This window comes from Syngnathoides biaculeatus, chromosome 10 (assembly GCF_019802595.1).
Source record: "Syngnathoides biaculeatus isolate LvHL_M chromosome 10, ASM1980259v1, whole genome shotgun sequence".
NCBI classification, from domain to species: Eukaryota; Metazoa; Chordata; class Actinopteri; order Syngnathiformes; family Syngnathidae; genus Syngnathoides; species Syngnathoides biaculeatus.
Genome location: NC_084649.1, coordinates 1,748,194 through 1,776,084, shown reverse-complemented (window position 1 = coordinate 1,776,084; position 27,891 = coordinate 1,748,194). Strand labels below are relative to the sequence as shown.

Sequence of the window (27,891 nt, the reverse complement as noted above, 5' to 3'; positions counted from 1 at the left end):
CAAACAAAAAATTATGCACTCCAACTGGCTCTATTTTCCATATCCTTCATCCCTAAATACTATAATTGCCTAATTCCCTGAATTAGTGTAAAAACTATACTTACTTCCCCCAATGTACTTTTTTAATACCAGGAGTCAAGTATTGTACTCAGATGTTAAGGGAACAAGCAGTTTGTCACGGAAACGAGAGTAGGACCCAAATGCAGGAACTCGGAAGACGCAAGGTAGTTCAAGAAGAGACACGTTTATTATATGCAGAGGTAGGGGATCGAGCAGGCAGTCCGCTGAAGCAGCGGTAGTTGGGACGTCGGGCGAAGAGAGCAGATGAGCGGACAGGCAGGAGTTGGTACACAGGGGAACAATCAAAGCAGAAGTAACGAAGGAGTCAGGCTTACAAGGTTGGTCGGAGAACGGACGAAGGTCGGTACACACAGGTTCAATCAGGGATACCGGAGCACACGAATGGGACATGAAGATCATACGAACTGGCGCCGGCCAGCTGTCATCGCGGTCATATAAATCCACAGCATAATCAGGCCACATGAGGCGCAGGTGTGCACCTTCCAATCAGCGCACCTGCGCGGACACCCGCACAGCTCGTGCTGGAGCGGCAGGATCATGACACAGTTAAGTGCACTTCCATAAATTGCAGTGTACTGGCTTTATAAAAGACATTGACTTTGTTTCTGACCTCTCCAAACTATTACAGTAGGTTAAGGTGAGGATACAGAACTGCAGATTCATTGGTGTTTCATTTTTACTCTCTGGCCACTTTAAGTATAGTCACAACGAATCCAGGTGCAGTGCAGAGGAAATTTTGGATCAAGTGTATTATTTATGGCCACAAAATTTCTGCTTTTTATACATTTTAAAAAATAAATCTACACATCTGGCATGGTGGAACTGCTGTAAAGCATTGGCATCACAGTTCCCGGCTGTGTGTATTGTGCATGTTCTCCCCGTGCCTACATGGGTTTTCTCCAAGCACTCCGGCTTCCTCCCATATCCCCACCTCCAAAAAAAAAAAAAAACATGCATTAATTGGAGACTCGAAATTACCCCTGGGTGTGATTGTGAGTGTGGCTGTTGTCTAGCTCCATGTTCCCTGCAATTGGCTAGCAAACAGTTCAGGTTGTACACTGCCTCCTGCCCAATGATAGCTGGGATTGGCCCCACCACTCCCATGACCCTTGTGAGGATAAGTGGTTCAAAACCTGAATAGATGGATGGAAATTTACATTCCCCACCACCATCCAGACACATTACAGTATGTTTGAGAAGATGAGTATACAGCGCATATTTCACAAATGTGGTGTCCTGTCTTCTTTTTTAAAGCTTTTTTTTTCTTGCATTCTTGCAGAATGAGCTGATGAATTCTTTCTTATTTTTCAGCTGTTATAGAAAAAATGTAGTGCAGGGTTGTGGTGCTGAGAGAGTGCAGGACATGGCCAGTACACAGAAAAAATTACTTCATTGAATTGTTGCTGTCATTGTGCCGCAGCTTGCCACTATGTCCAATTTATTATGGGACCTCCTGTGTTCCAGGCTCTAATTAAGAAAAGGTGTGAATCGCTCCCTGAAAGACATAACTGCTCATGTTATCAGAGGCAGATCAGGCACATGCTGTTTTTGCTTCTATGTTTTCTGTATTTAAGTCACAGGACAAATGATGCATTCAGTGTGTCCTTGCAGAAAACCGGGCTGAGGAAAAGGTTGTTACATTTATATTTTGATTATTTTATTTACAGATTTATTTTTCAATGTAAAAATGAAAATGAGGTTTGAATGAATGAATGAATGAATGGTGGCTTAATTGTAGAATTTGTAGCATGGTACAGCGTTTACCATTTGTGTATATGTGTCTCCCCCTATGATTTTTCTTTGAATGGCAGCAGCATTCAGCAGGAGACATCATGATTCGAAACATCCAGCTTAGGCATGCCGGGAAGTACACATGTGCCGTGCAGACGAAGGTGGACAGCATATCTGTTGCTGTTGACTTGGTTGTCAGAGGTAAGCTACTAATTAAAATTATCCTGTCCACCTTCACTCTATCTAAAAATATTTAAAATAGAGCCTTGTCAACATGTCTAAAATGTTTTGGTTTAATTATTCACCCATAGCTGAAGAAAGTGGAAGACACTCAGTCATTCATGTTTACAGTGCTCACAAATAAAAAGAAAAAAACAGTTAAAAGGAATTAAAAAAAGCAATTTATTCTTCCAAGTTTAAACACTTACCATCTAATTGGACTTCTCCCAACGGTTTCAGAGTGAATTAACTTCTCTACAATGGCCGCAGGCACTAAAAACTAATGTGACTCTCTCCATCATCTCTCTGTCTCTTCCTGATTTACATTCCCCTACCCACTCCCATTCCGTCTATCATCTCCCTCTATCTCGCCTGGTTATGCCATCTCCAGGTCCCCCAGGGTCCCCTACCAGCATCCAAGTAGAAGAAATCACAGATACCACAGCAACTCTATCCTGGAGGCCTGGTGCTGATAATCACAGTCCAATTACTGCATATACCATCCAGGCCAGGACACCATTTTCCCTCGGGTGGCAGGCTGTCTCCACAGGTAAGCTCTCTCCAACCAGCCGTGGCCTCTTCCAATCTCACAGAGGGGGCTGCACTTTATTCTGCCTCTCTGGTGAGAATATAGTAGATGTAATTTTTACCCCATGTCCAAGTGGGGCTCTATTGTAGCGTGACCATTGCCTGTCATTTTATCAGACTCCTGGGAATCATGAATCCCATCCTGATGATATACAGTAGCTAGTGCAGATACTTTCAAGTGACCTTAAATGATAGCAGTGATGAATAGTGTTTTCCAGCCCATATCCTCTTTAATAGCACTCTTAGTACCCATGCTCCGCAAGAATAAAGCAGTGTATACTGTATTGTGCACTTTGCTCCACTTATATTTTATAAATTAAGGACAATTTCACCTGAGTAGTTAGGATAAAGCAAAATTAATTATTGTTTCGGTGTCCCCTTATTTTTTGGGGATGCAATGTGCACTATATAGCAGTATTTGTGAGGAATTATCCCAAGTCTGTTATCTACATGCTGTGGAGCTCCTCGCGTTTCAGGATTAGTTGAAGCTCATACATTTACACAAAGTTTCTTGATACTGAAGGGATCATTTATGTGTGTGTGTGTGTGTGTGTGTGTGTGTGTGTGTGTGTGTGTGTGTGTGTGTGTGTGTGTACTGTATGTGTGTGTGTATATAATGTATATACAGTCTAAAGAATATAACCCTAACCCTAATAGCTGGATGAGCCAAAAATTCCTTCAACTAAACCACAAAAAAGCCTAGGGGAATTGTTTTGGGCAATAAAGAAAAGAGGATTGTTGTTTGTAAATACCTCCACTCACTATTTTGCTAAAAACAAAGGCCAAGTCCAAAAACTTGGTGTTCTGAAAGATTCTGAAATGATTTTCAACAGTTATATCACATCAATTATTAAAGAACATATCTAGAGTGAAAGGTTGCATGCGTCAGGCAGACTAGGTAAAGCTTATCCATTCTTAAATTTCAAGTAGACATGACTATTGCAATGGGCTTCTGACCGGACTCCCCAAAAAGATTATTAAGCGGCTGCAGCTCATTCAGAATACTGCACAGCTCAGGTTCTGACCAGACCAAAAAGGTAGGAACTTCTAACTCCAATCCTAAAATCCTTACACTGGCTTCCAGCCATCTTTTGAATAGATTTTAAAGTTTTGCTACTGGTTTATAAATCACTTACTCGGTTAGGTCTTAAATAGAAGAAAAAAATGCTTATGGAATACAAACCCAGTGGGGCTCTGAGATCGACTGAGTCAGGTCAAATAGTGGAGAGCGAGTCCAAAGCAAACATAGTGAAAGAGCATTTAGCTATTATGCTGGAAAAAAAAAAAATTAAAAATAAAAAAAAAAAAAAGGAATAAGTTGCCGACAGAGGTGATGCCAGCCCCAAATGTGAATGTTTTCAAATCCAGGTCAAAACCTAAATTTTTTTTCTCATGCGTTTTGGAGTACTTCAATTTTTCAATGATTATGTCTTGCAATGTAAGCTGTTAGAATTGTACTTTTTATTTTCAAATGTTTTTATTTCTTTGTATTTGAATGCTTTTAATTATGTAAAGGACATCGAGTTACCTTGTGTATGAAATGCACTATAGACATAAATTTGCTTTGCTTTGCTTTTCTTATGTTTCAGTTCCTGAAGTGGTAGGGGGCCACCGTCTGACAGCTACTGTAAAAGACCTGAGCCCTTGGGTGGACTATGAGTTTCGAGTCCTGGCTAGCAACACAATTGGGACCGGAGAACCCAGCAAGCCATCAGAACAAGCTAAGACAAAGGGGACCTGTACGTAAAAAACTTGTCACTCTTTTTTTGTTTTTTTTTTTGTTCTCCTCAAAATACTTAATTTGTGTTGGTTCCCTACTGTTTTCATCAGCTCTCATTTTGCTAAAAGTCATTAAAACTGGTTCCCCTTTGGTTGTATTAGTGTTGTAGAAAGTTGCTTTTTATCCTCTTCAGCATAGAATACGAATATGGTCCAAAACTTGGTCAGCACTTGTGTGATGGTTCATACCTTAAGTGTCTTTCAAGCAGGTGACCCAGGTTTTATGTGTTATTTGGAGATACTGAATATGAAAAAGACACACACAAACAAATGTATTTAACTCACCTTCTCATGATTGTATCAATGTCTTCACACATCCAAATTTATCAGAAGAAACAAAAATCCATCGACTGTTCACATACAGTTATATCTTGTTATATTTAATCTTTCTTTGTTTCATTTGTCTATTTTCTATCTTGTGGAACCTCCCTGGTATATTGTGATGTGAATTTGTTGGTTGTATACTAATATTCTGTTAAAGTTTTCAACTGACCACAACACTCATACATATTTTTTCAATCAGTTTTTTTTTTTCAAACTGGGGGGCCCTAGGCGACACAGTGTTATGACAGCAGGTGTGCAGATTGTTTGTGCTTGATAATCTTTCAGTTCCCCCCTCCACCCTCTGGTTTCCAATTTTCAGCACTTCAAGTGGTTTCAATTGGTAGGAGGAGTTAATATCCAAAAATGGGGGCGCGCCCAAAAAAGTAGTTTGGAAACCACTGGTTAACATAACATAAAACAAATCAAAAATGGGCGGCACGGTGGAGCAGCTGTAGACCGTTGGCCTCACAGTTCTGAGGAGTTTGCATGTTCTCCCCGTGCTTACGTGGGTTTTCTCCGGTTTCCTCCCACGTCCCAAAAACATGCATTAATTGAAGCCTCTAAATTGCCCCTAGGTATGATTGTGACTGCAACTGTTGTCTGTCTTTAAGTGCCCTGCACTTGGCTGGCAACTAATTCAGGATGTACCCCTGCCTCCTTCCCAATGATAGCTGGATTGGCTCCAGGACTCCCATGACCCTCATGAGGATAAGCAGATCAGGAAATGGATTGATGGAAACAAAAAAATGTTAACCCAATCTTATTCCCTGTCAATGTCCCAATAATAATGACCAGGCACTAACAACTACTGATGATCGGGACAAGTTCCATTCTTCTTCTCACTGTAATTAAGTAGTCTCCAAATTCCCATACATGCTGGTAAAGGCGTAACAATTCATGGATTAATTGACTACTAATCAATTATCAAATTCATCAACAACTATTTTGATGATGGGCGGGACAGTGGAGCAGCTGGAAAGCATTGGCCTCACAGTTCTGAGGAACCGGGTTCAAACCGAGCCATCCCTGTGTGGCGTTTGCATGTTCTTCCCATTCCTGCGTGGGTTTTCTTCGGGCACTCTGGTTTCCTCCCATATCCCAAAAACATGCAATATTAATTGGACACTCTAAATTGCCCGTAAGTATGATTGTGAGTGCGGCTGTTTGTCTCTATGTGACTGCTGGCAACCAGTTCAGGGTGTAATGCAGGCACGGGGAGAACATGCAAACTACACAGGCAGGGAATGAACCCGGGACCTCAGAAATGTGAGACCAATGCTTTCCAGCTGAGTTACAGTGCAGCCATCAACAGATTAATTGATCATTAAAATAAACGTTGCTTGCACTCCTAAAGACTGTTGTTCCAGTACAAGGTTCCTTGGTTCCATTTGCAGCTTTGAAAAGCATAATCACAAGGGAAGTAAATGTAAAAAAACTACAGATAATACCATGTTGACAACAATTATGTGGATTATGTGGATTTACAATTACATTGAAATGTCATTTGACCACGCTAAAGGATTGCCTGTTCAAGATCTATATTTCATAGGTCAAAATTTTGAGAATGGATTTTATACATTCATCCCATTACTTAGCCGCTTATCCTTGACAAGGGTCGAAGGCGGTGCTGGAGCCTATGCAAGCTATCTTTGGGTGAGAGGCGCAGTACAGCCTGAACTGGTCAGCAGCCAAAAGCACGGCTTATACTGTAGACAGAGCTACGGGCAATTGAGAGTCCTCAATTAACCTAATGTGGGAGGAAACCGGAGTCCCCAGAGAAAACCCACACAGGAGAACATGAAATCTCCACACAGACACGACTGGGATTTGAACCCCATCCTGAGAACTGTGAGACAGAAGTGTTTCTCAGTTGCTCCCCCGTACCGCTGTCGATCTTATCTACATGCATTATTTAGGGAAAAGCAAAATCCATACATATCTCAGGTGAATCAACCTCTTGGATGTATTGTGTTGGAATTCCAGTGTCACGACCCAATGGTACGGAGGGAGGACCCAAATGCAGGACTTCGGAGACGCAAAGGTTGTTCGGTAAAAGTGTTTATTCGGTCCAAAGTCTGGGAACAGGCAGACATTCAAGTGGGGCAGCGGTAATCAGGACGTCGGCGTAGGGAGCAGGTCCACAGGCAGGCAGGGGTTGGTACACGGAAGATCGATCAGAGAAGGCAGGAGTATCAAAGATGTCAAGCTTACGGGGTTGGTCAGAGGACAGGCAGAGGTCGGTAAACCAGGGTTGTCGATCAAGAGTATGGGACTGCAGGAACGCTGGATGAGTTGCGACGATCTGGTGACAACCAGTCATCCCCTGGGTCCTATAAATACAGGGGGTTACTCAATGAGGATGAAGCGCAGGTGGAAGTCTGTCTGGTGGCCGTCCAGGCCACCAAAAGCGAAGCATCCGGATGGACAGGTCAGGAGGACGACCCGGACGCCAAGCACCAGCATCCCCACGGGGTGATTCGGGTGGACGTCCTCGGGGAGAAACCCAACAGCGAACCAGGAACCAGACGGAAGCATGCGACTGTTCCAGACGAAGACATCACAGTACGTGGTTGCAAGGCGACTAGGGATCGGTCGCCGCCGAGGCTCGGTCGGGAGGCAGCCGTGGATCGGACACCAGCGAGGCTAGGTTGTGAGGAGGGCAGGGAGCCGTCACCGCTGAGGCTTCATTGTGAGGTGGCCAGGGGGCGATAGCCGCTGAGGCTTCATCATGAGGCGGCCAGGGATCAGTCCCAGCCGAGGCTAGGTCATGAAGCGGTCAGGAATCATCTGGAGTGAGGACGACGGAGAGAAGCATCAAAGCCATGACCGCAGCCATCTCGAAGCCCTTCCAGTTCCGGGGTGGCCCATCAGAACTCCCCAGCTCCTGTCGCAGTCAAAACAGGGGATAGCCGCGGACCGGTCCGCCGTCGAAGCTGGACTGTGGGGCGGGCACAGGCCTGTCACCGTTGAGACTGGGGTGAGGGACGGCCGCGGACTGATCGCCGCCGGTACTGGAACGAAGGGGACTGTGACGCCGTCGTCGTCTGCTGGACAGGCCCGTGAGGATGCCGATGAGCCGTCGCCACCTTCTTGACAGGAACGTGAGGTGGCTGCAGAACCATCGCCACCTCCAAGACAGGAACGTGAGGCAGCTGCGGAACCATTGCCACTACCTGGACAGGAACGTGAGGCAGCTACGGTGCCATCGCCACCTCCTGGACGGAAACATGAGGTGGCTGCGGAACCATCGCCCCCTCCTGGACAGGAACATGAGATTTGGAGATTGGCTCCTGAAACCCCACAGGCGGCAGAACGCTGCATTGTTGCACTTCCGGTGTTTGCCTTGGCACACCTGAACTGGGCGCTTGTTCCTGAATGAGAGTCGGCTCCTTCAGATGGAGACCGACTAGCTCCCCTCAGTCAGGGGTCCCGGAGGAGAACTGGCAGACACTAGGGGGCGTGAATGGATCATTCCTGGGCATGGCACAGAGTGATAAGGTCCTCCTCCTCTTCACTGGAGGAAAATAGTTCGCCTCGTCTTTAGCAGAATTCACTCCAGCCTCTGAACTTAAGCCCTCTGCAAGTCGCTTCTGGGTCTTGTTCCTTGGGAACACACACGTTGAAGGCAGGCTCATCCTTGATCGCCAATTCCACCCTTTTCCTATGGCGGTCGCGCGGACGCCTGTTGCCACCACGATGTAGGTGTGACGCGGCAGTGAATCTGTTGCCACCCGCGACGTGAACTCTGTCCTAAAAGGGGTCGATGGATACCGTGGCATGAGAATGGATCAGCAGTGCGTCTGTCGAGGCTGCGATGTGAGCGTGGCTAGGCTGCGGATCTGTTTCCACTGCAATGTGAGCTTGGCTTGGTAGCGGATCAGTGGCCATCGCAGCGTGCACTTGCAGTCAATCTGTTGCCACGGCATCGTGGGAAAGGCGCGGCGGAGGATCCGTTGCCACAGCGACATGAACCTTGCTCAGTAGTGGGCCCGTTGCCACTGCAGCATCAACGTGAGTCAGCAGCGAGTCTGTTGAAACCGCGACATAAGCATGTCTCGGGAGCGGGTGAGTTGCAACCGTGACGTCGGCGTAGCTCGGCTGGTTATCTAATCCGTACTGGCGGTCCTCAAAGCCCAGGTTCGGTGCTCTGCCGCTCTATTTCCGCCCACATTTCGCGATAGAAGACCTTGTGATTCTCGGGATTTGCGGAATTGGAAGTTTCACCACCTTCTCCGGATCTGCTGGTTCAGCCGTTGCTGGTGGGGAGTGGATGGACGAGTGTCTTTGTTGCCTCGCAGTGGGAGGCACAAGGGAGCACCCAGCTTGGGCATCTCCTCTGGGCGCCACGCGGAGAACCCGGGTAGATGGCCAAGTGGGTTCCCAAAAAAGGATTGGAGGACGAGGACTTGAACCTACCGGGCGAAGACACTCGGGAGCGGGAAACACGGTGAGGTGAAGCAAACTGACTGGGACTAAAGATCGGGAGAGGAAATTTACAGTCAATATAAATCGTAGTCATGCAGCCGGTCATATAAATCAAGGTCTTCCTCATAGTCCAAAAAATCAGAGTCCAAAAGAATATGTGGCGATGAGCGGGTCATGGTCGGGATGTATTCATGGCACGCAGGCGGTGCGTGTGACACGGAAGAAGGAGACAACATCATGGAGCCTACCGGGATAGGACAGGCTTGGTCCCTCGGCAGTCTGTTTACCTCGCATCGATCCCGGCGATGCCGGGTCTTTCCTGGTGGGTCCTGGTTTGGCCAGATTGTTCTGTCAAGACCCATTGGTACAGAGGGAGGACCCAAATGCAGGACTCCAGAGATGCAAAGGTTGTTCGGGAAAAGTTTTTATTCGTTCCAAAGTCGGGGAACAGACAAACAGTCAAGTGGGGCAGTGGTAATCAGGACGTCAGGCATAGAGAGCAGGTCCGTGGACAGGCAGGGGTCGGTACACGGAAGATTGATCAGAGAAGGCAGGTGTATCAAAGACGTCAAGCTTACGCGGTCGATTGGTTGATGGGCGGAGGTCGGTAAACCAGGGTTGACGATCAAGAGTATGGGAGGGCAGGAACGGGGCATGAGTTGCGACGATCTGGCAACAACCAGTCGTCCCCTGGGTCCTATAAATACAGGTGTTACTCAAAGAGGATGAGGCGCATGTGTGCGCCTCCCAATCAGCGGCGGTGTGCTCGGACCCGCCCAACCACGGCTGGACCGGCAGGAACATGACAGGGAGCCCTTATAAAAGCATATTCCAGACAGTCACAGATGTTATCACTGTAGTATTTATTGTTCCCACATTGTGTGTTCTTCAATGTTGTTTTTCAGCACCCCGTTAAGTGCACAAGAGAAAGATGATTGTTTTTTTGTGTTTTTGTTTTTTTTCTCCAGCTCCAAGAGTCACACCAGCTAGTGTGAGCGGTGGCGGTGGGAGTCGTTCAGAATTAGTAATCACATGGGAGGTAAGCAAGAACGCTAGGGAGCTGTCACCCATGGCGGGGTATGCCAGATACAGAGAATATATGTGTTTTATAATGTACGGCAGTGACTGTTGCTGTCAGCGTGGAGGGGAAACTATTTTATGATTTCGAAAAGATAATTACATTCATTTTGAAAAGATAATCCAATTCAACCTTTCAACATTTTCCACAAATTGTATCTGTTCACTCGGTCTTACATCAAGGTGCCTTTGGATCCTGTAATAATTCAGGCTGTTCAAAGTAATAAAGGGCCTGCTGTGAAACTCCTGAGAATCATTGGTAACATTTCATGATGAGCAAGTTTAATTTTAGGTATCTGCTTAAACCGAGCTTCTGTTCTGACTCAGCCTTGAAATGTGCTTCTGACTTGAAACACCAATGTGGGGAATTAGGCTTTGCCTTCCAGTTTTCACATCTCAACTAAATCAAAAGGAAATGACAAAATCAAGTCACTGTTTATTGTCTATTCAGTAGTGGTAGCCTGTGGCGACTCCGGTTGCCCTGCTCAAATGCCACATTTTTCTTTGTTTCTGATGTATATTATATATTTAACACATGGTGGAGGAATTCAATTAGTATACATCAGAATAAACTCTCAAGCTCCTTGTTGCAGTCTTAAGAGAAATTTCCTCGGTCTGTTCCACCTTCTGTTGTGGCTCCGCGCTCAAGCGAAACACTGTATGCTGCTTGTGTGTCATTTAAACAGTGTAGTACAATATACCAATGTAGTCTTGAAAATAGATTGTAAAGTTATGCTACTGGTCTATAAATCACTAAATGGTTTAGGACCTGAATACATGAAAAAAAGAAGTGCTCATGGAATACAAACCCAGTCGAGCTCTGAGATCGACTGACCCAGGTCAAATAGTGGAGCACAGAGTCCAAAGCAGACATGGTGAAGCAGCATACAGCTATTATGTTGCACACCAATGGAATAAGTTGCCAACAGAGATGATGTCAGTGTGAATGTTTTTAAATCCAGGTTGAAAACTCTTGTTTTTTTCAGCATTTCCAATTTTAATGATATTTCTTGCACTGTACGCTGTTTTTAATTGTACTTTTATGTTTCTTTTTTAATATATTTATTGTAATTGTTATAGTTTTGTTTTTTTAACATTTTAAATGTTTTAGCTCTTTGCATTTAAATCCTTTTAATCATGTAAAGCACATTGAGTTACCTTGTGTGTGAAATGCGCTATACCAGGGGTGCCCACGCTTTTTTTGCCCGAGATCTATTTTGTATTTATTTATTTATTTATTTATTTTGGCATGTCGTCACAGGATCTACCAAAACACGATTGATGCATTGTGCGCCCCTGCACTATACAAATCAATCAATTTGCTTTACTTTGCTTTGAATTATTAGCGTGGCTGATGTGGCATATTTTTCATGGCATATGAGGCAGTTAGCATTTAGCCCAACAGTAATGACTGCACCTGAAAATTATCCATCCATCCATCTATTATCTGAGCCGCTTATCCTCACAAGGGTTTTGAGAGTGTTGGAGCCTATTCCAGCTACTGTATCTTCAGGCAGGAGGCAGGGCACACCCTGAACTGGTTGCTATCTAATCGTAGGGCACAAAGAAACAAACAAGCATTGTGATCAGATTTAGAATCCCCAATGAATGCATTTTTTGGGGATGTGTGAGGAGTACCTGGAGAAAACCCATGCAGGCATGGGAAGAACATACATATTTGAACCCCAGTCCTCAGAACTTTGAGGGTAACGCTTCTACCCATGGATGTCAAACTAATTTTTGTCACCACCCACATTTTAGTTACTGTTTTCCTCAGATGGCTGTTATGAGTGCAGAACCGTAAAAATATTTAATTACCTCATCATATTTACATGAAGTTTATTATTATATTCAATTTACATTGAAGTGTATTCACTAGTTTTGGAATCAGAACTCAAGGGTAATGGGTTTTTCAACTATTGGTCTTGTTTGGTAACACAAAGATGCTTGTAATATCTCAACATTATCATTTATGAGATATGGCAATTTGAAATTTTGCTACACATTTTCACAAGAACAATAGAAGTTAGCACACTAGATTTACCTTCGCAGGGCACATAAAATCATGTGGGGGGGCCTCAAGTTTAACACCTGTGCTCTGACCAGTCAACCAGCATGCCGCCAACTGATAATTAGTGGCTCTGAAAATTATGTCCATGTCCATTGTCCAAGCCGCTTATCCTCACATGGATACCAGCAGCGCCGGAGCTTATCCCAGCTGGCATTAGGCGAAAGCTGGACTACACCCTGAACTGGTCGCCAGTCAGTTATAGGGCACATATTGACACCATCAATGAGCGGGAATCGATCCCGCGCTCCCTGCATCAAAGTCAGACGTGTGTACCATCAGTGACCTGCTGTGAAAACTAGTGACCCTCCATCGTCAGCCATAGCAATCAATTTTTCTTGTCAGTTGTATTGTTTTATAATGAACTATAAAGACTATTTCTTCTCTGTTTGATGCAGTGATTCTTTTGGTAGTACCTAGATTTAATAGTGGTATGTGAGCTACAACTAGTGGTGCGTGAAGGAATCATTGAATCAGATTAAAGTTTTTTATGATCACTTGGGCCTACTATGTTCCTGCATTTTAGTCGTGTTCATTACGGTGATACTTGAAGGGCCAAGAATTATTTTGAGGTGGTACTTGGAATAAAATGTTGGTGATCCACTGGATTAACCCATTGCACATCAATAAGTAAGAGAAAGTATTTTAATTTTTGTCTGTGCTTCGAGGAAAATCATGAGCTTTTTTTTCACAGTAACCATTAAATTCAAGCCATCATTTAATGTTTTTCTCAATAAATGTCAAAAGAAATAAATGTTCTGCAAAAATAATATAAGAAAGTGAATCCAGCCTTCAGTGGGTATTTTACCCATCTCTTAACACCACCACTACCACATCATAATTGTAGAAACCATGAATACCATACAAAAATGCAATATAATGCAACAAAATCTAATGTATGTGTGAAATGTATGCAAGTTCGAAAATTCAGTATAATGCAATATAATCTAAGTCATCTAGAATATTTAAAAAGCAATAAAATAAAATGACATGAATACATTGTACTTACTAATTATGCTGATTCTTAAATGTGTGTGCAGATGTTTTCCTGGATAGGTTTTGCTCTGACCAACAAAGTACGCAAAAAAGCTGTGGTGACATGGTATTTTTAAATTATTAAATAAATGTTAATTGATTGGGCCATATTTGGTCTCAGACATCGCTTTAAATTCAGACTATTATTCTAGTTATTTGCTGTACACTGTTGTTTTTTCATCACAGCCTGTTCCAGAAGAGCTACAAAATGGTCCAGGTTTCGGTTACGTTGTGGCTTTTCGACCCCATGGTGCCACAGGTTGGATGCAGGCTGCTGTACCCTCCGCAGAGACATCCAAATATGTCTTCAAAAATGAAAGCATCCAGCCCTTTTCACCTTTCCATGTGAAGGTTGGCGTGTACAACAACGAAGGAGAAGGTCCATTCGGACAAGTCACCACTATCTACTCTGCTGAGGAAGGTGAGAATTCTGCTTTCCAACCTGTGGTAACGCTTTCTGGCTCACTTGTTCAGCAGTTAACGTATCCGCTCAAAATAGTGGCCCTGGTTCAGAGGAAATGCATATTTCTGGGGAAAAAAATAACAGAGAAACACTTTTAATGTTCCCGCTTTGAGTGATCATCACAAGTGAGTGCTACTTCTGAAGTCTTTATACATCAACTTCAGAACCTGGCCGAGCGCCCTTGAGGGTCCGTGCCAAGAGCCTCTCAGCGTCCGAGATTGAAGTTTCATGGAAAGCTCTTCCCTGGAATGCCAGTAAGAAAAGAGTGCTGGGCTATGAGGTAAACACTAGTGATATACTGTCTAGTTTACTCTATGTCCGCTTTCAGTGCATGCAACTTGGTGTGTGTGTGTCTGTGTGTGTGGGTATGAGGAGGGTGGAATCTTGTTCTCTTGTATAATTGATGATGAATTTCTTAGGCTGATGTACCATACCTTGGGCAAAGGAGATAATAGCTTGCTGCATGTATAATGGTCCTACTTAGTTCCGAGGCCTTGGGTTGAGTTTTTTTTTTTTTTCTTCCTCTTGCCTTCCCAAATGTTGTAACCTGTGCTGATTGGTGTACTGATGCTTTGAGGAAAATAACATTTTGCTTTGAATCCAACAACTGTTTCGCACCCTGGTTTTACACTAGGTTGGCCATTGTCATTTTCACTCTGCTCATCTGCAATTCGAGATGAAAAGAAAGGAGCTACTTTCTCCCATTGAGTGCATGAACTGACAGAAATACAAATTGTTGACCACTAAAAGTCAACAAAGGAGCCGGGTCTAGGCAAACCATTCTTGCAAGGAAAGCCATATTATATTTGGGATTTGAATCATGCCTGCTGTTTCTGCCCTGACAATCATGGTGACAAAGAAAACCTGTTATCAGTATTTGTTGGCAGGGTATTGTTGAATATTTTGGTCCTTTTATCTGTTTCCCTTTTTTTGTTTTTCACACCGCTCACCTTAAACTGTCATACTTGTCAATTTGACACGTTGATCACATTCCACTTAGAAACACACAGTAACTGTTTCTTCCGTCCGGTAGATTTCACATTTACCAGTTTGCATTTTACTGACAGAATGTTGAGGATGATTTGAAATTGTCTGTGTGTATGAGTCCATCAGTTGTTCTCCCTTGTTAAACTTTTCAGCTGAGGTATTGGAGTCGAAGGGAAAAGGAAGACACAGCCATTGTACAAAGAACTGTGGGGAATCACACATCAACGATTATTCACGGTGCGAAAGGCAGCACCACATATTACATCTCGGTGAGGGCGTATAATACTGCAGGAGCTGGACCTCCCAGCGCCACCATCAACATTACAACCAAAAAACCACGTACGTAGCTTTTGTGTCTGCTTTCGATGGCTTTGCACCTGTTTGATATGAATAAGGTGTGTGGGTTTTTATTTTCAGCACCGAGCCAACCTCCTGGAAAGGTGATGTGGAATACATCCAACGCCAAAATTATATTAAACTGGGAGCAGGTTAAAGCCCTGGAAAATGAATCAGAGGTCACAGGTTACAAAGTAAGCACCCTGTTCCAGTTGCTCTTGCATATCGTCTTTGTCACCTTGCTTTGTTGAAATAATGACCTGATTTTACTGTTAGGTGCTGTACAAAAAGAACCAACACAGCCATCCCAATGTCATGGAGACAAACTCCACCTCAGTGGAGCTCTCCCTGCCCACTGATGAGGATTATATCATCCAGATTAAACCATTTGGCGAGGGAGGAGAAGGCAGCAGTAGTCGACAGATCACCATCCCAAGGATACCAGGTCAGTGGAAAGCTAGTTAGTGTCCTCTGTGCTGAGCTCCATAATCTGCTCCCCTGCTGGCTGCCTGAACAGAGGGGATTAATGATCATCATCTGGAGGGAGGATGGAGAGCAGGAAAATAAATGAAATCGCAGCATAATTAAAACAGTTAATATCAGCAAATTAATGAACTACCAAATACCATGGCACCTACATATACAAATATTCAAATACATTCCATTTCAAGGGATAGATTGACATTTTATTTGTACAGCCAAGAGAAAAATGGAATTGGAATAAAATATTTCAACATTGAATAGTCACCATCGTAAAAATCTTCAGAATTGCTCCGGGAGTCTTAAACATTTTAAAAATAGAATGTATGCTTATCCTTTGTTGCATAAATGTAGCAAGAAATATGGAAAGGGAGGATGAAAGTGACGCAGATAATGAAACACAGCTCTCTTTGCTGTGTACATATTATTTTTATTTATTATTTTGATTAAGTTAAAAAAAAACACTAGGACAAATGTGAACAGTATCATTCCCAACCTTGAGTAGACCAAACGTTCTTGAAGTGGTATTATCTGACTTGCAACTCAACAGTGGAAGAGTTTTGGTTCTATTCAGCTGAAGTATAAAAGTGACACAGACCAAAAACTTTAACCAGCAGAGCGTGTTGGGGGAAACTGCAGAGATGTAAAAGTAAAAAGGAGTAAAGATGTCAGTGACCATTGTCTCTTTACCGCTAATCTCTGTGTGCAAGGACCTGAAAAATTATTTGGGCAACCTTTGCTTCAGTGTTAAACATGCTAGTGTGAATACAAAGGGCTTGATTTATTCAAGGTTTGCACATGCAAGTACGGGTATCCACTTGCTTGCGCTTGAAAACATGGATGCTGACCTTCAAAATCATCAATCCATCCATTACCCAAGCCACTTATCCTCACAAGGGTCACAGGAGAGCTGGAGGCTGTTCCAGCTAACTTCGAGCGAAAGGCAGAATACACGCTGAACTGGTTGCCAGTCAGTCGCAGGGCAGATAGCAACACCATCACTGAGCAGTAATCGGTCCCACACTGCCTACACAAAAGTCAGGCGTGTGTACCACTAGACCATCAGCAACCGCTCATAATAATCAAAATCAAATCACATAATACAAAATAAAGAATTTTATGTTTGTCACACAATCCTGAGTGTTCCGGGATGACTATATGCTCATGAATTGGTTTATCACATGCAATGTCTTTTGTCAAACTTGAGACAATTTGTGACGGATAATTTTGTATATTTAAGTATTATATATGCCAAACATAATGTTACAAAACCTGCTGTCACATTATGTCTAAATCAGACTACAGGATTCCAGCCTCAATATTAGCTTGATTAGCTATCCTCGGCAAGTTCCCAGATCGATTTATTTTATATTTTCCATGTAGTGTGACATCAATGACAACTCTCCGACAGCGCAACTTGACTGCATATTGTGATCCAACCATGCCCCATGCTTGCCGTTGTCAACATTTATTCATGCACACAAACCAATGTTTACCGAAATTTTCGGTCTTGATGAGCACTAGCTTGCTAAGGTACATCACGTTTTGTTGCCTGCTTGTGAGCCGTATCGTATCAAAAGTACATGAACATACCTTAAGCAAACCTTGAATGAATGTCCTGTCTCGATCACCAGTGATGAACACCGCACATTTTGTTCTTTTTCCCTCCAACACGATACATTAGCACGATTTATTGTTGTTGCTCTCGCCATGGTAATGAGTTTATCCTGTCGCATTGACGGTGACATTTTTTTCTCATTCCAACTCTCCGAAAGCGTTTGATATTACAAGATAAAGCTCAGTGATCCTAAAATTTTGGATGTGGTGGTATCGAAATACATATCATGTAGTATTGCCACTGTTTGACTGAGATAACCTCAAGGAATCAAGATTTTATAGCGGTAGTCTGACGGTGCAATCGTGGAAGACAAAATTTGTCTTGTAGTCTGATTCAGGACTTCCTAATGAGCATACCTACAGTTTGACAAGATGGTTTGAAGCGCAACTTGCTAAAACGGTTTCTCTATGGCTCGTAACCTCAGACAACGTTAAATACATGTATATCATTTCTTTGTACAGATATATGATACAATTTATTTAAACAATTTATGTAAAAAAAATTACAATTTATGTAAATCAAACCCTACATCTACATAGACCCAAATGTGTGATTAAAACCTTACTTGGTGCTTAGATCAGAACCAGAATACCAAACTGCACAAGTATGAACAGCAATATTTTGTTGAGCAGAGATGGCTGGAGCACAATGATAAATCATTGACAAGTCAGCTCTGTGGTCATCTTTACACTTTTTCTCTATTCACATGCCATGTTAACTGATGCTTCAAACTTCAGATTTTTGTGTGCACATTTTACACATTAGGCACATGTTGGGGGATTTTGGATTTTGATAGAACTACGAATTGTCGGAAATTTGGGGCTTTTGAGTGTAGACATGATTTTGATAGTTTCAGACTGCAAAGAGAATAACACTCAATAAACCCTTGCCAAACAATAGTAAATTGGATCCCAGCTAAAGTGTACAGCATACCAAACATTGCAATCATTCATGTTGTATTCACCAAAAAATTAATGAAGAGTCCAACAATATTCCTTTACCCAGGGCCAGGCCCACTTAATATATATTCCACTTAATCAAACTCTTTTGTATTAAGTCTGTTAAGGAACACTGAATTGCACTGTAATTACTATAGCAGGTATTCATTTCACCACTGTATTTTTCATTCGTGCAAACAATGGCAAAAGCACTATTTCGCAGAATTTAGTCTTGCCTTTTAATTGCTCCAGAAATTTAACATTTTTTAGCCTGCACAAGTTTCAGTATAAGTGTCATCACTTCTCCTGAGTAGCAGCTCATGTCAGAATGTCATTCAATGAGCGTAGCTTTGTTTTATTAATAATCATTACCGAGAAAACTTGCTCACAAAGGTACATAGTCCCAAACATGGCCAACATTTTTGCAGCCAGTGACATTAGTTTCAGAAAGCCTGGCAGGACATACTGATAAAATGTGTCCAAGCCCGCAAATTTGTAATTCAATTCTACATCACACTGCAAATCACTCATTTCAAGTTGCATGTCAAAGGACACATCAGAAGCCCTGACTGTGAATGGTGAGTGAAAAACTGTAGATTCTGTCTCGAGTTTGGTCAAGACCTGAAATGGTTCCTCAAACTCCCACAAATATTCTGGATTAACATTGTCTATGCATACATTTCTTAGACAGAGAAAATGAGCAGGATCACCACTTGCCAGCTGATCTCTCATACATAATGTCAGTTTTAACTTGAATGAAGATATGCCATCACAATATTGTGTGACAATATTTTGGCGTTCTTTCAACATTTTCTTCAGATTATTCTAGTGCTCTGTAATATGAACCATAAATGAAACGTCCTACAGCCATTGTGGACACTGTAATTCCTTAACAGGTTTACTTTTTTTTTTTTTTCATTAAATGTCCGATTTCCTCACGTAGATCAAAGAAGACCTTCGGGACAACACCTCGGTATGGTATGGCAGGCCATTGGTAATGTTACTGTCATTGAGAAGGCTGTCATACTGATGATGATTCAGACCTCTTGCTCGGAAGAAATGAACAATTTGGACAACAACCTCCAAGACGTGATACATTTTTAATTATTTGCAGCACACTACCTCCTGATACAAAATACTGTACAGTGAAATATCTAAAAGTCACCCCTCCATTTGAAGCTTGTACTTTCTTTCTTAACACCTGCTTTTTTTCCCCCCCACCCATCAATGGCACACCGTCTGAAGCCAGGCTGGCAGCGCAAGACTCAGTCCAGAGTGACACCGAGAGCGCTGAAAATGTTTTTGGCTGTTGTGGTGTCTGCAATATGGCCACCAACTCAACAAACTCCTCTGTGACAGTCAAAGTCTCATCAACTCCACGTATGAATATGGGCAGTTGAGCGACCTCTGTAATATCAGTGTTCTCATCAGTTGCAACAGAAAATGCCACAAATGACCATACTTTGTGCTGAAGTTGGCTGTCCAGTCTGTTGATTCAGGACACACAATTTAGCAAGCAAGTTTTAAGGACACCCCCCACCCCACCCCCCACCAGAGTAGGGCTTTGATGCTAATGCTATTAACTTTTAATGCGGCATTACTGGTCTCTCGCCTTAGGGTGACAATGACTCTCATATTGGCGCCGAAGATTATATTCCTTGGGAACCGAAACTTCCTGGGTACACACGAGGCACGCAGGTTTCCCATTCACTTTCGTGGACAAATGGGAAGAAGTCCATTTTGGGGGGAAAATCCGACACTTGGCGTCCATTTTATCTCTTTTTTTTTTTACAAGGACATTTCACTGATGAGGGTGCCAGGGCCAAATAAAAAGCTGATAAAATTCCGAGGGTAGGACAAAATGCCAAATACAGACCCAGAGGCCATATTACTGCCATCTACTGTTAGTTCTGCGGCAGTGTAGTGTGTCATGTTGTCTACTCTGACTAAGACAGAAATAGGAATTGCAGATTGGTTTAAAAATGTAAAAATGTATTTTTCCCTTTTGCAGATTTATCCCATGTGCGTCCATTTAACACTCCTGGTCTACATTTTTTCCTCAGTACTCCTTGTTAGAAATACAAACAAATTTGATTCAAATGCACGAGATCAGTAACACAATATTAAATCAAATTGTGCTTGAATCCTATTAAGCCAACAGGGATGGAAACAAAGCTGGAAGAGGCAAACTACCAAAAACACAGTTAGTAAAAGCACAATCCAAATGAATACAGATGATCATCTCTGACCGTCATACCTTAAATACTCGATATAGCTAAACATCTTGTAGCTCACCCACATCAATACTGAGCCCCCTGCATTCACCTTAATTTCATAATTTAGATGCATTCATTTAGGTTATGTTTTTGCAAACATTACAGCGTTCTCGAAACACTTTTTTTTTTTACTACAGTTTTTGTACAGTCATTCAACATGAAAACATAAAATTAATGATGATCAAAACATGACAGAGTAAGTGCTTGAAGAAATAAAATGAGTATTGTTGCTAGTCTTGATCTTGTCATTACCTTTTCAGGTCCGAATGCCGTCGGCTCAGCATCCAAGGTCTCCACTCTATCGGCCCTCAGTACAATAGCATTGTCTTTCACAGCGCGGACATCTTTATGACGAAGAGCTCCCAGCAGACCTTGCATCTGAAGTGGAGACAGTCTCCATCGGAACAAAGACATAGACATCCCCGGTGTAACTAGACCCATTCATTTTGATCTAAAGGCAAAAGGAATACACAAAATAAAAATAGAAAACATGCCACTGGGACAATTGGGAAGATCTTTTGGCTCGCTGGCTACAAGAAGACGATGTACAGATGTCATGACTATTTTGTTACCAAAGCAGCTTTCATAAGAAGAGGTGAAACAAATTGTGTATGTATGTGTATTTTTTTTGCCTGACATTCCAAGCTTCACTTTTTTTCTTCCTCCAGTCTAAGCATATTGGGGCGACAAGAGCATGCCAGCTCAATATTTCCCTCGAGGTGTTTTTTTTTATTAGATTTGAGAGCGAACCAGACCATTTGATTTTGAACTCAATGCATATTTCTTTTCATATATTTTCTTTTCCTGTTGTGTGACATGACTTGCATCTCATTTGCATCTATCTCTGTCCATAAACACGACATGCTAATGCTTTTACCAAACCCGTAAATTGTGAAACACGACCAAAAAGGTGTAAAATCTGAATAAAATAGAAGAAGTAATTCCCATGAGTAACAGTACAGTATATTCATTGAAGGTGTCCACATTGAGACTTTCACAATTCATCAAGTCCAGTTTACATACAAAATGACAGCTGTTTTACTTTTAGATGCAGATCACAACACATTTGGAATGCACTTAGCAGTTTTTGGACATGTATATAAGGTCCATCTGGAAAAAGAAAAATATTTCTGAGTAAAGGTTTAGCATGCAAAGTCCTCTTTGGTAACTGAAGACCTCGTCAAGTCTCATGACATCCTTGATACTATTTTTGTGACTGCTCCCACCACCAGCAGTGTGCCGTCTCTTACGGGGTCTTCTGCTGTAACAGCGACTGGATTGTTGCGGCTGTTCCATGCGCTCCTTTCTTTCGATTCGCCCTGTGTGAATAGCTATTCTTTGCCTTCTGTGTGCCTCATCATATCTTCAAAATCCTCAGGTCCTTCAAAGAGCCTTAACTTATCATAATGTATATTGAGGACAGTAGAATCGTAGAACCATGATGCAGCCGCAGTGGCGTTTACATGCTGCTGTATTGACAGATGCCAGATGTTGTCAGCTTTGGGAGGGGTTGTGGGGCATGGTGGGTCGGGGGCAAGTGTAGGGCGGGGCTGAGTTTTGTCGATTGATTTTGGAAATATGAAGCCTCGTGCATTTTTATAGTTGCGTATTCTAAAGACAATGCTAAATGACAATGCTGCTGATGTTTCCTTTCCCCCCGCCCATAGTTTCCCGATGCCATGTGGGAGGGCTGTGCAGAGGTGTTATACAGCCTGTATGTAGCTCTTAGGGATGTGTGGAAACTGTAGGCTACTGGGTCTTGCGCAGAATCATGCATCAGTGAATATGTAATATACAGTTTTGTACACTTCAAATCATTTATAAAGAAAAAAGAGCTTTCTAAAAAAAGATGCCATATTTGGTTTTTATGTCTAATTCTGTTTCATACTATTGCTAACTGGCGCTCAGCATGACTGTGCATACTTAATCCTTTCGCTACTGGCAAGATGATTTAATAGCTTCAGGACCATGCAGCATTCACATGTTTCCTGCACGGTAGAGGTTTGTGTATTTGTATGTGTACCCTGACATCTAAACAAATGGTTAGCTCCAAGTCCATGCTTCTGTCTAAATCGGCCTCTCAGACATGTCGTGTCTGCTCAACACGAGGGCTTTTTTTCTTGCATTGTTGTTTCTAATGTGTTAATAAAGAATATTTGATTTATATAACAAAAGCCGTCTCTGTAGGTCATTTCCTTGATTATTATAGATCCAATTGGTTGTTGATCAACAGCTGTTTTATTTTATTTTTCTAGAATAGGGGTGCCCAGACTTTTTTACCCCAAGATCTCTTTCTCAACCAACCAGCTTCTTGTGATCGACGGGGAATGTTTTTTTTTTTTTTTAGAATGACCAATGATGAAATAGAATGACAAAGATCCACCCACTCCAAAATGCAAAACATTTATTTTAAAGTAGAGTCAGGATTTTTACGTGTAAATGTATGTTTGTGTGCCTTGCATAACCGCATGAGCCAATATTGTACAACACAAAATAGTGAACCATAAACATTTTTTGTAACTATGTGAGTTCACATTGATGATCACTAAACACCATATGATTGAAAATGCACATCGGGGCAGTGTCACTCACGTCAGTGGATTCGTCAAACTTCACTGAGAAACACTCACAATCTCCGATGTCCTTCCACACATCACCCATAGCATCACGGCGCGAGCCCGCCAGACTCTGAGTCATTCCACCCGAAGAACCATCCAAATATTCAACAGTATTTACAGCCGAGCGGCGGAACTCGCTCGCGGGGGAGCGAGCTCACGGCTCCACCGCTTGGCGGAGCTTAGCTCACGGTTCCGCCCCATTATTTACAGCCACAGGTTCAAATCTATATGGAAGTATTCCTCCGTCTTCCCGATCAAGTGAGTGGCCGAGCCACTCACGGCCGTGTCGCTCATGGCTGTGTATGGAAGAATTCCTCCGTCTTCCCGATCAACCAAGCGGCGGAGAGCCGCTCATGGCTGTGCCGCTCATGGATGTGTATGGAAGTATTCCTCTGTCTTCCCGATCAAATGATACTTCTATTTCTTCATCAGATGAGGATAAATCCGAGAAATCAGCGCTGGGCATAATGGTGTCCCATGTAATCGAGTGTTTGGAACAGCACGTAACACGTCACATACGCCCACGTAGGTCATGTGACTCACGAAAATGGCAGCACCCCTGAAAATTTGTAATTGTTGATAAAAAAAAAAAATATCAAAACACTATTAAATGAGAGAGGATTTAACATCACATTGTCAAGATAGAGTACATATTACATGACCTATTGTATACATTGTTAATGCAAACCACTGGATTTCCCCTTTAAGATTTCTTAAGCGAGACATTAAAATAGGGGGAACTCACTGACAGTGTGTTTTCCTGTACTGTCATTGTTTGCACATGCGCGGTGAGCTAAAGTTAAGAAAAAAAAATGGCTGATGTCTTTTTTTTTTTTTCCGCACGCCATTGCAATCCACCGAAACTGCCTCGACGCATTGAGCATCCCAGTTCTAGAAGAAACCAATGAGGTCTGCCAGTCGATTAGGCTTGTCAACTCATTATTCATAGGTAGTCACTGTAGGGCTCAAAACCGTCAACATCAGAGCACATCCAACTGGAGGGGCAATCGTTCAGAGCAGGGGGCATTTTCTGCCATTCAATAACTATTCAATGATATTTGTTTTTTGTTAACAGCTTCAATAATTCATTTCTTGTACCTAAAACTGTGCTTGCATTGCCAGAAGATCCAAGCACACTTTCACTCGCTGTCACGCTCCTATGCAAACATTCAACATTAATCTTGTTCAACAGACATGGCACAAAGGCCATTGTGTGGTAACTCAAACACACGGGTTGGTGTTTGTAAAGTTGTAGGCAGCAAGTATTGATACTTTTCCCCATGCTACGAAGGTGTCCTTTCACTCGGTTGCGCATTTTCGGGTTCCGTCTCAAACGCCAACAGAAGCACCTGGTATTTTAATTGTATGACGCATGGTGTGCCTGTGGTCGCAAAACATTTCTCAGAGTCCTGACTAAATTCTTGCACAATGTCGTCGTGGCGCCAAATGTGAGGCCAAGTTTGAAGGCAATCAGCTCATTTGGCATCACCATCAGACACTTAAGATACTTTGACAGGTTGTGACACGCCAATATGCAAATGAGCAGAACCGTTTTCCTTCCCTTTATTCTTTTTTTCTTATCTTATCTTTATCTCACAGTTAATGACTTCAATAGATTGACACAGAGGTTAAAAACAGTTTGGTACTAAAAGGCAAAAGTGTATGCAATGGGGGTCCTAGTTTAAATGGTGCCCTGTGCCAGACCCCCATAGGCACCAATCCAATAACACCCCCCCACCCCCCTAAAAAGCTTATATACCAAGAAAAGAGACACTGGAGTGGTCCTGGGGTTAGGGCTACAGCCTAGAGGTGATTGGAGACCCGAGTGGTTAACATATCCACCTCGCAACTCAGAGGTTATGGGTGCAAATTCCAGGTTTGGCTCTGAATATAAACAAATAAGAAAGCAACAAATAATGTTTAGAATTAAAGCGGATTTGATCATTTGGATTGCAATCACTTTTCATCGTATTCTTTAAAACTGTCAGATTGACACGACAGTAGTACATGATTACAATGATATGTAAAAAACTAAAACAATCACCCCTCTTTGGCCCGATCTTGTTGCTCTAATCTGATTTTTAAGAAACCACCGAGCCCAATGAAAAACTACGTTTCAGAGAAAAAAGGTGTGAGGTATTTTTTTTTATTCGTATCAGTGGTGCTGTTCAATACATCCATTCATCCATCCATGGATCCATGCATCCATCCATCCAGCCATCCATTTTCTTTGCCACTTATCCTCGCAAGGGTTGCAGGAGTGCTGGAGCCTATCCCAGCTGTCAATGGGCAAAAAAGGCAGGGTACACCCTGAACTGGTTGCCAGCCAATTGCAGGGCACATAGAGACAAAAAGCTGCACTCATAATCACAGCTAGGAGCAATTTAGTCTCCAATTTAATGCATGTTTTTCAGATGTGGGAGGAAACCAGAGTGCCCGGAGAAGACCAATGCAGGCACAGGAAGAACATGCAAACTCCACACAGGGAGGGCCGGGATTGAACCATGGTCCTCAGAACTGTGAGGCCAACGCTTTCCAGCTGATCCACCATGCCGATGTCTTAACAAAATGTCTGACATTATTTGAGCAAATTCACAACAGATAAAGAATACTCGCCAATCAGTCCTCAAAGGGCCCAAAGTTTCAAGGGAAAATTGAGCAGCCATAAAGACAAAGTAAAAACGTCTGTAGTTTTTCTCACCGATGCAGCACTCCTTCACCAGCTTGTCAAATTACACAAATCAATTTGTCTGTGTGTGTGCATGTTGGCCATTCATTGGAAATAACCCCAAATAAAATTTACAACAAACACTTTGCAAATGATACTTTTCAGTGACGTCATGCCAAGCACGTGTTTTTGTTTACAACGCCATCTTGGAAGGCAAGATTGTGTCTACTTATCATGGCGGACTCATCATCTTCGGACCTAAACAGTTTTATAGGATATTGCACAACAGGTGGACAGTTATCACAAACAACGATGTACAGAAAAGATACATGCAATCCCCTCAGCACCACCACGACTTGCATACATTTGTACAGAACATGTAATGACCAGAAATGAAATGCTTGCTGCACAGTCAAGACCCCATGGTGGGCGCCCAGTTGTCCCTCTTCATGGCAGATACCCATCTGTTGGATCATTCTTTGTTGGCTGGGAAGCGTTAAAAATATACTGTAATGGCTTGGCTGTGGTTATCGTTTGATCTATTATTTTGAAAGTCCTTAGATAAACGAACACTGTAACCGGAGGTGATTGAGGCACTTGTTTTGTACTTAGGAATAAAGAAATAAGCCACATGTGAAACTTGAGAGCAAGTATCGTCTCGTTATTATTAGATTGAGGTATAGTACTTGTCGTATATACAAAGTGTGGTGTGATTATGATTGTGTTGATGTCGGCGGGGCACGATGAAACATGACGATAAGGAAGTGAGCTAGAGAGGTTGGCGGGGGAAAAAGTGAAAGCGTTAAAAAATACAGTTGGACATGTCTACGTTATTCAATAACACAACAGCAAGATCATAACATGGTTGTCAGAGTGATGGTAGTACGACGACGGACTCACGAAAAAAGACTCACTGGAAAAAAAAGGAAAACGATGAGGAGGCACTCTGTGTTCCAACTGTGCACTTAACGGGTGGACAGGTACTCCAGAGACACCACACCAATATCCCTTCACACCTTGTTAAAAAGTACATTTTCAATATGTCCTATGTAAGATAAACTTCATGAGCAAAGGTTTTGTTACTAATTTGTTTCCCCATGCTACATCGATGGTAACGATCTGGCAAAGTCAGACCGTCCGCTGGGTCCTAGAAGTAATGTGGTTCATTATCGCCGATGAGGTGCAGGTGTGCACCTCCTAATCAACGCAGGTGTGTAGGAGACCTGCACAGCCAGGGCTGGAACCGGCAGGACCATAACAGCAAGTCTCCAGACCTAAACCCAATAGAAAATCTTTGGAGGGAGCTGAAGCTCTGTGTTTCTCAGGGACAGCCCAGAACCCTGTCCGATCATATCTGTAACTAGAAATAAAAGCAACTGTACCAAATATTAACATTGGTTTTCTGAGGTGTTCAAATACTTATTTGCAGCTGTATCACACAAATAAATCGTTAAAAAAAAAATCACATATTGTGATTTCTGGATTTTTCTTTTTAGATTATCTCTTTCACAGTGAACATGCACCTATGATGAAAATTTCAGACCCCTCCATGATTCCTAAGTGTGTTCAAGTACTTGTTTTCTTCACTGTAGATGAAGTAGTTCTGAACATCCCAGTCTGAGAGAGAGTTGTGATTGGTGCAGATTGTAATGGGCATGGTGGTGAAGGAAACAGGGGCGACGAACAAGTGATGGGTAAGTATGTCATCCAGGAAAGGAACTTTGAAAGGACAGATGGTGGTGGATGTTTGAAAAAGGATGGCAATGGCAGTAGTGAACACTTTTCCAGAAGAGGTAGGAACACGTGTTGTGGATAGGCACAAGTATAGAGGTGGATTACATTTTGTAAAGACAATGTAATATGAAAGAGGTTAATGACTGTAAGGTAGTGGTAGGAGAGAGTGGAGCTCCACAGCATAGGGTGGTGGTTTGTAGGATGACTCTGGCGGCGGGGAGGAAGGTTAAGAAGACAAAGGTAGAGCAGAGAACATGTGGGGAAAGCTGAGAAATAAAGAATATTGTACGGCCTTTTGGAAAAAGGTTAGACGGGCTCTCGATGGACAGGAGGCGCTACAGGAAGACTGGACGACTACAGACAAGGTGATCAGAGAGACAGGCAGGAGAGTACTTGGTGTATCCTCTGGTAGGAAAGGGGAGAAGGAGACCTGGTGGTGGAACCTC

General features: G+C 42.7%; 1 protein-coding gene across 2 annotated transcripts in view; it reads left to right on the top strand.

The window, feature by feature from the left end:
* Positions 1-22,528, top strand: part of LOC133507602 (contactin-4-like) — a 242,846-nt gene extending 220,318 nt beyond the window's left edge. For both annotated transcript variants that reach the window (XM_061832828.1, XM_061832829.1), the window contains 11 exons: positions 1,893-2,013; positions 2,423-2,581; positions 4,209-4,358; positions 10,116-10,186; positions 13,333-13,368; positions 13,514-13,748; positions 13,955-14,070; positions 14,930-15,116; positions 15,195-15,307; positions 15,390-15,558; positions 20,686-22,528. In XM_061832828.1, the coding sequence (XP_061688812.1) occupies positions 1,893-2,013; positions 2,423-2,581; positions 4,209-4,358; positions 10,116-10,186; positions 13,333-13,368; positions 13,514-13,748; positions 13,955-14,070; positions 14,930-15,116; positions 15,195-15,307; positions 15,390-15,558; positions 20,686-20,777 (1,449 nt within the window). In that variant the 3' untranslated portion in view covers positions 20,778-22,528. The remainder of the gene's footprint in view (positions 1-1,892; positions 2,014-2,422; positions 2,582-4,208; positions 4,359-10,115; positions 10,187-13,332; positions 13,369-13,513; positions 13,749-13,954; positions 14,071-14,929; positions 15,117-15,194; positions 15,308-15,389; positions 15,559-20,685) is intronic.
* The last annotated feature ends 5,363 nt before the right edge of the window (positions 22,529-27,891 follow it).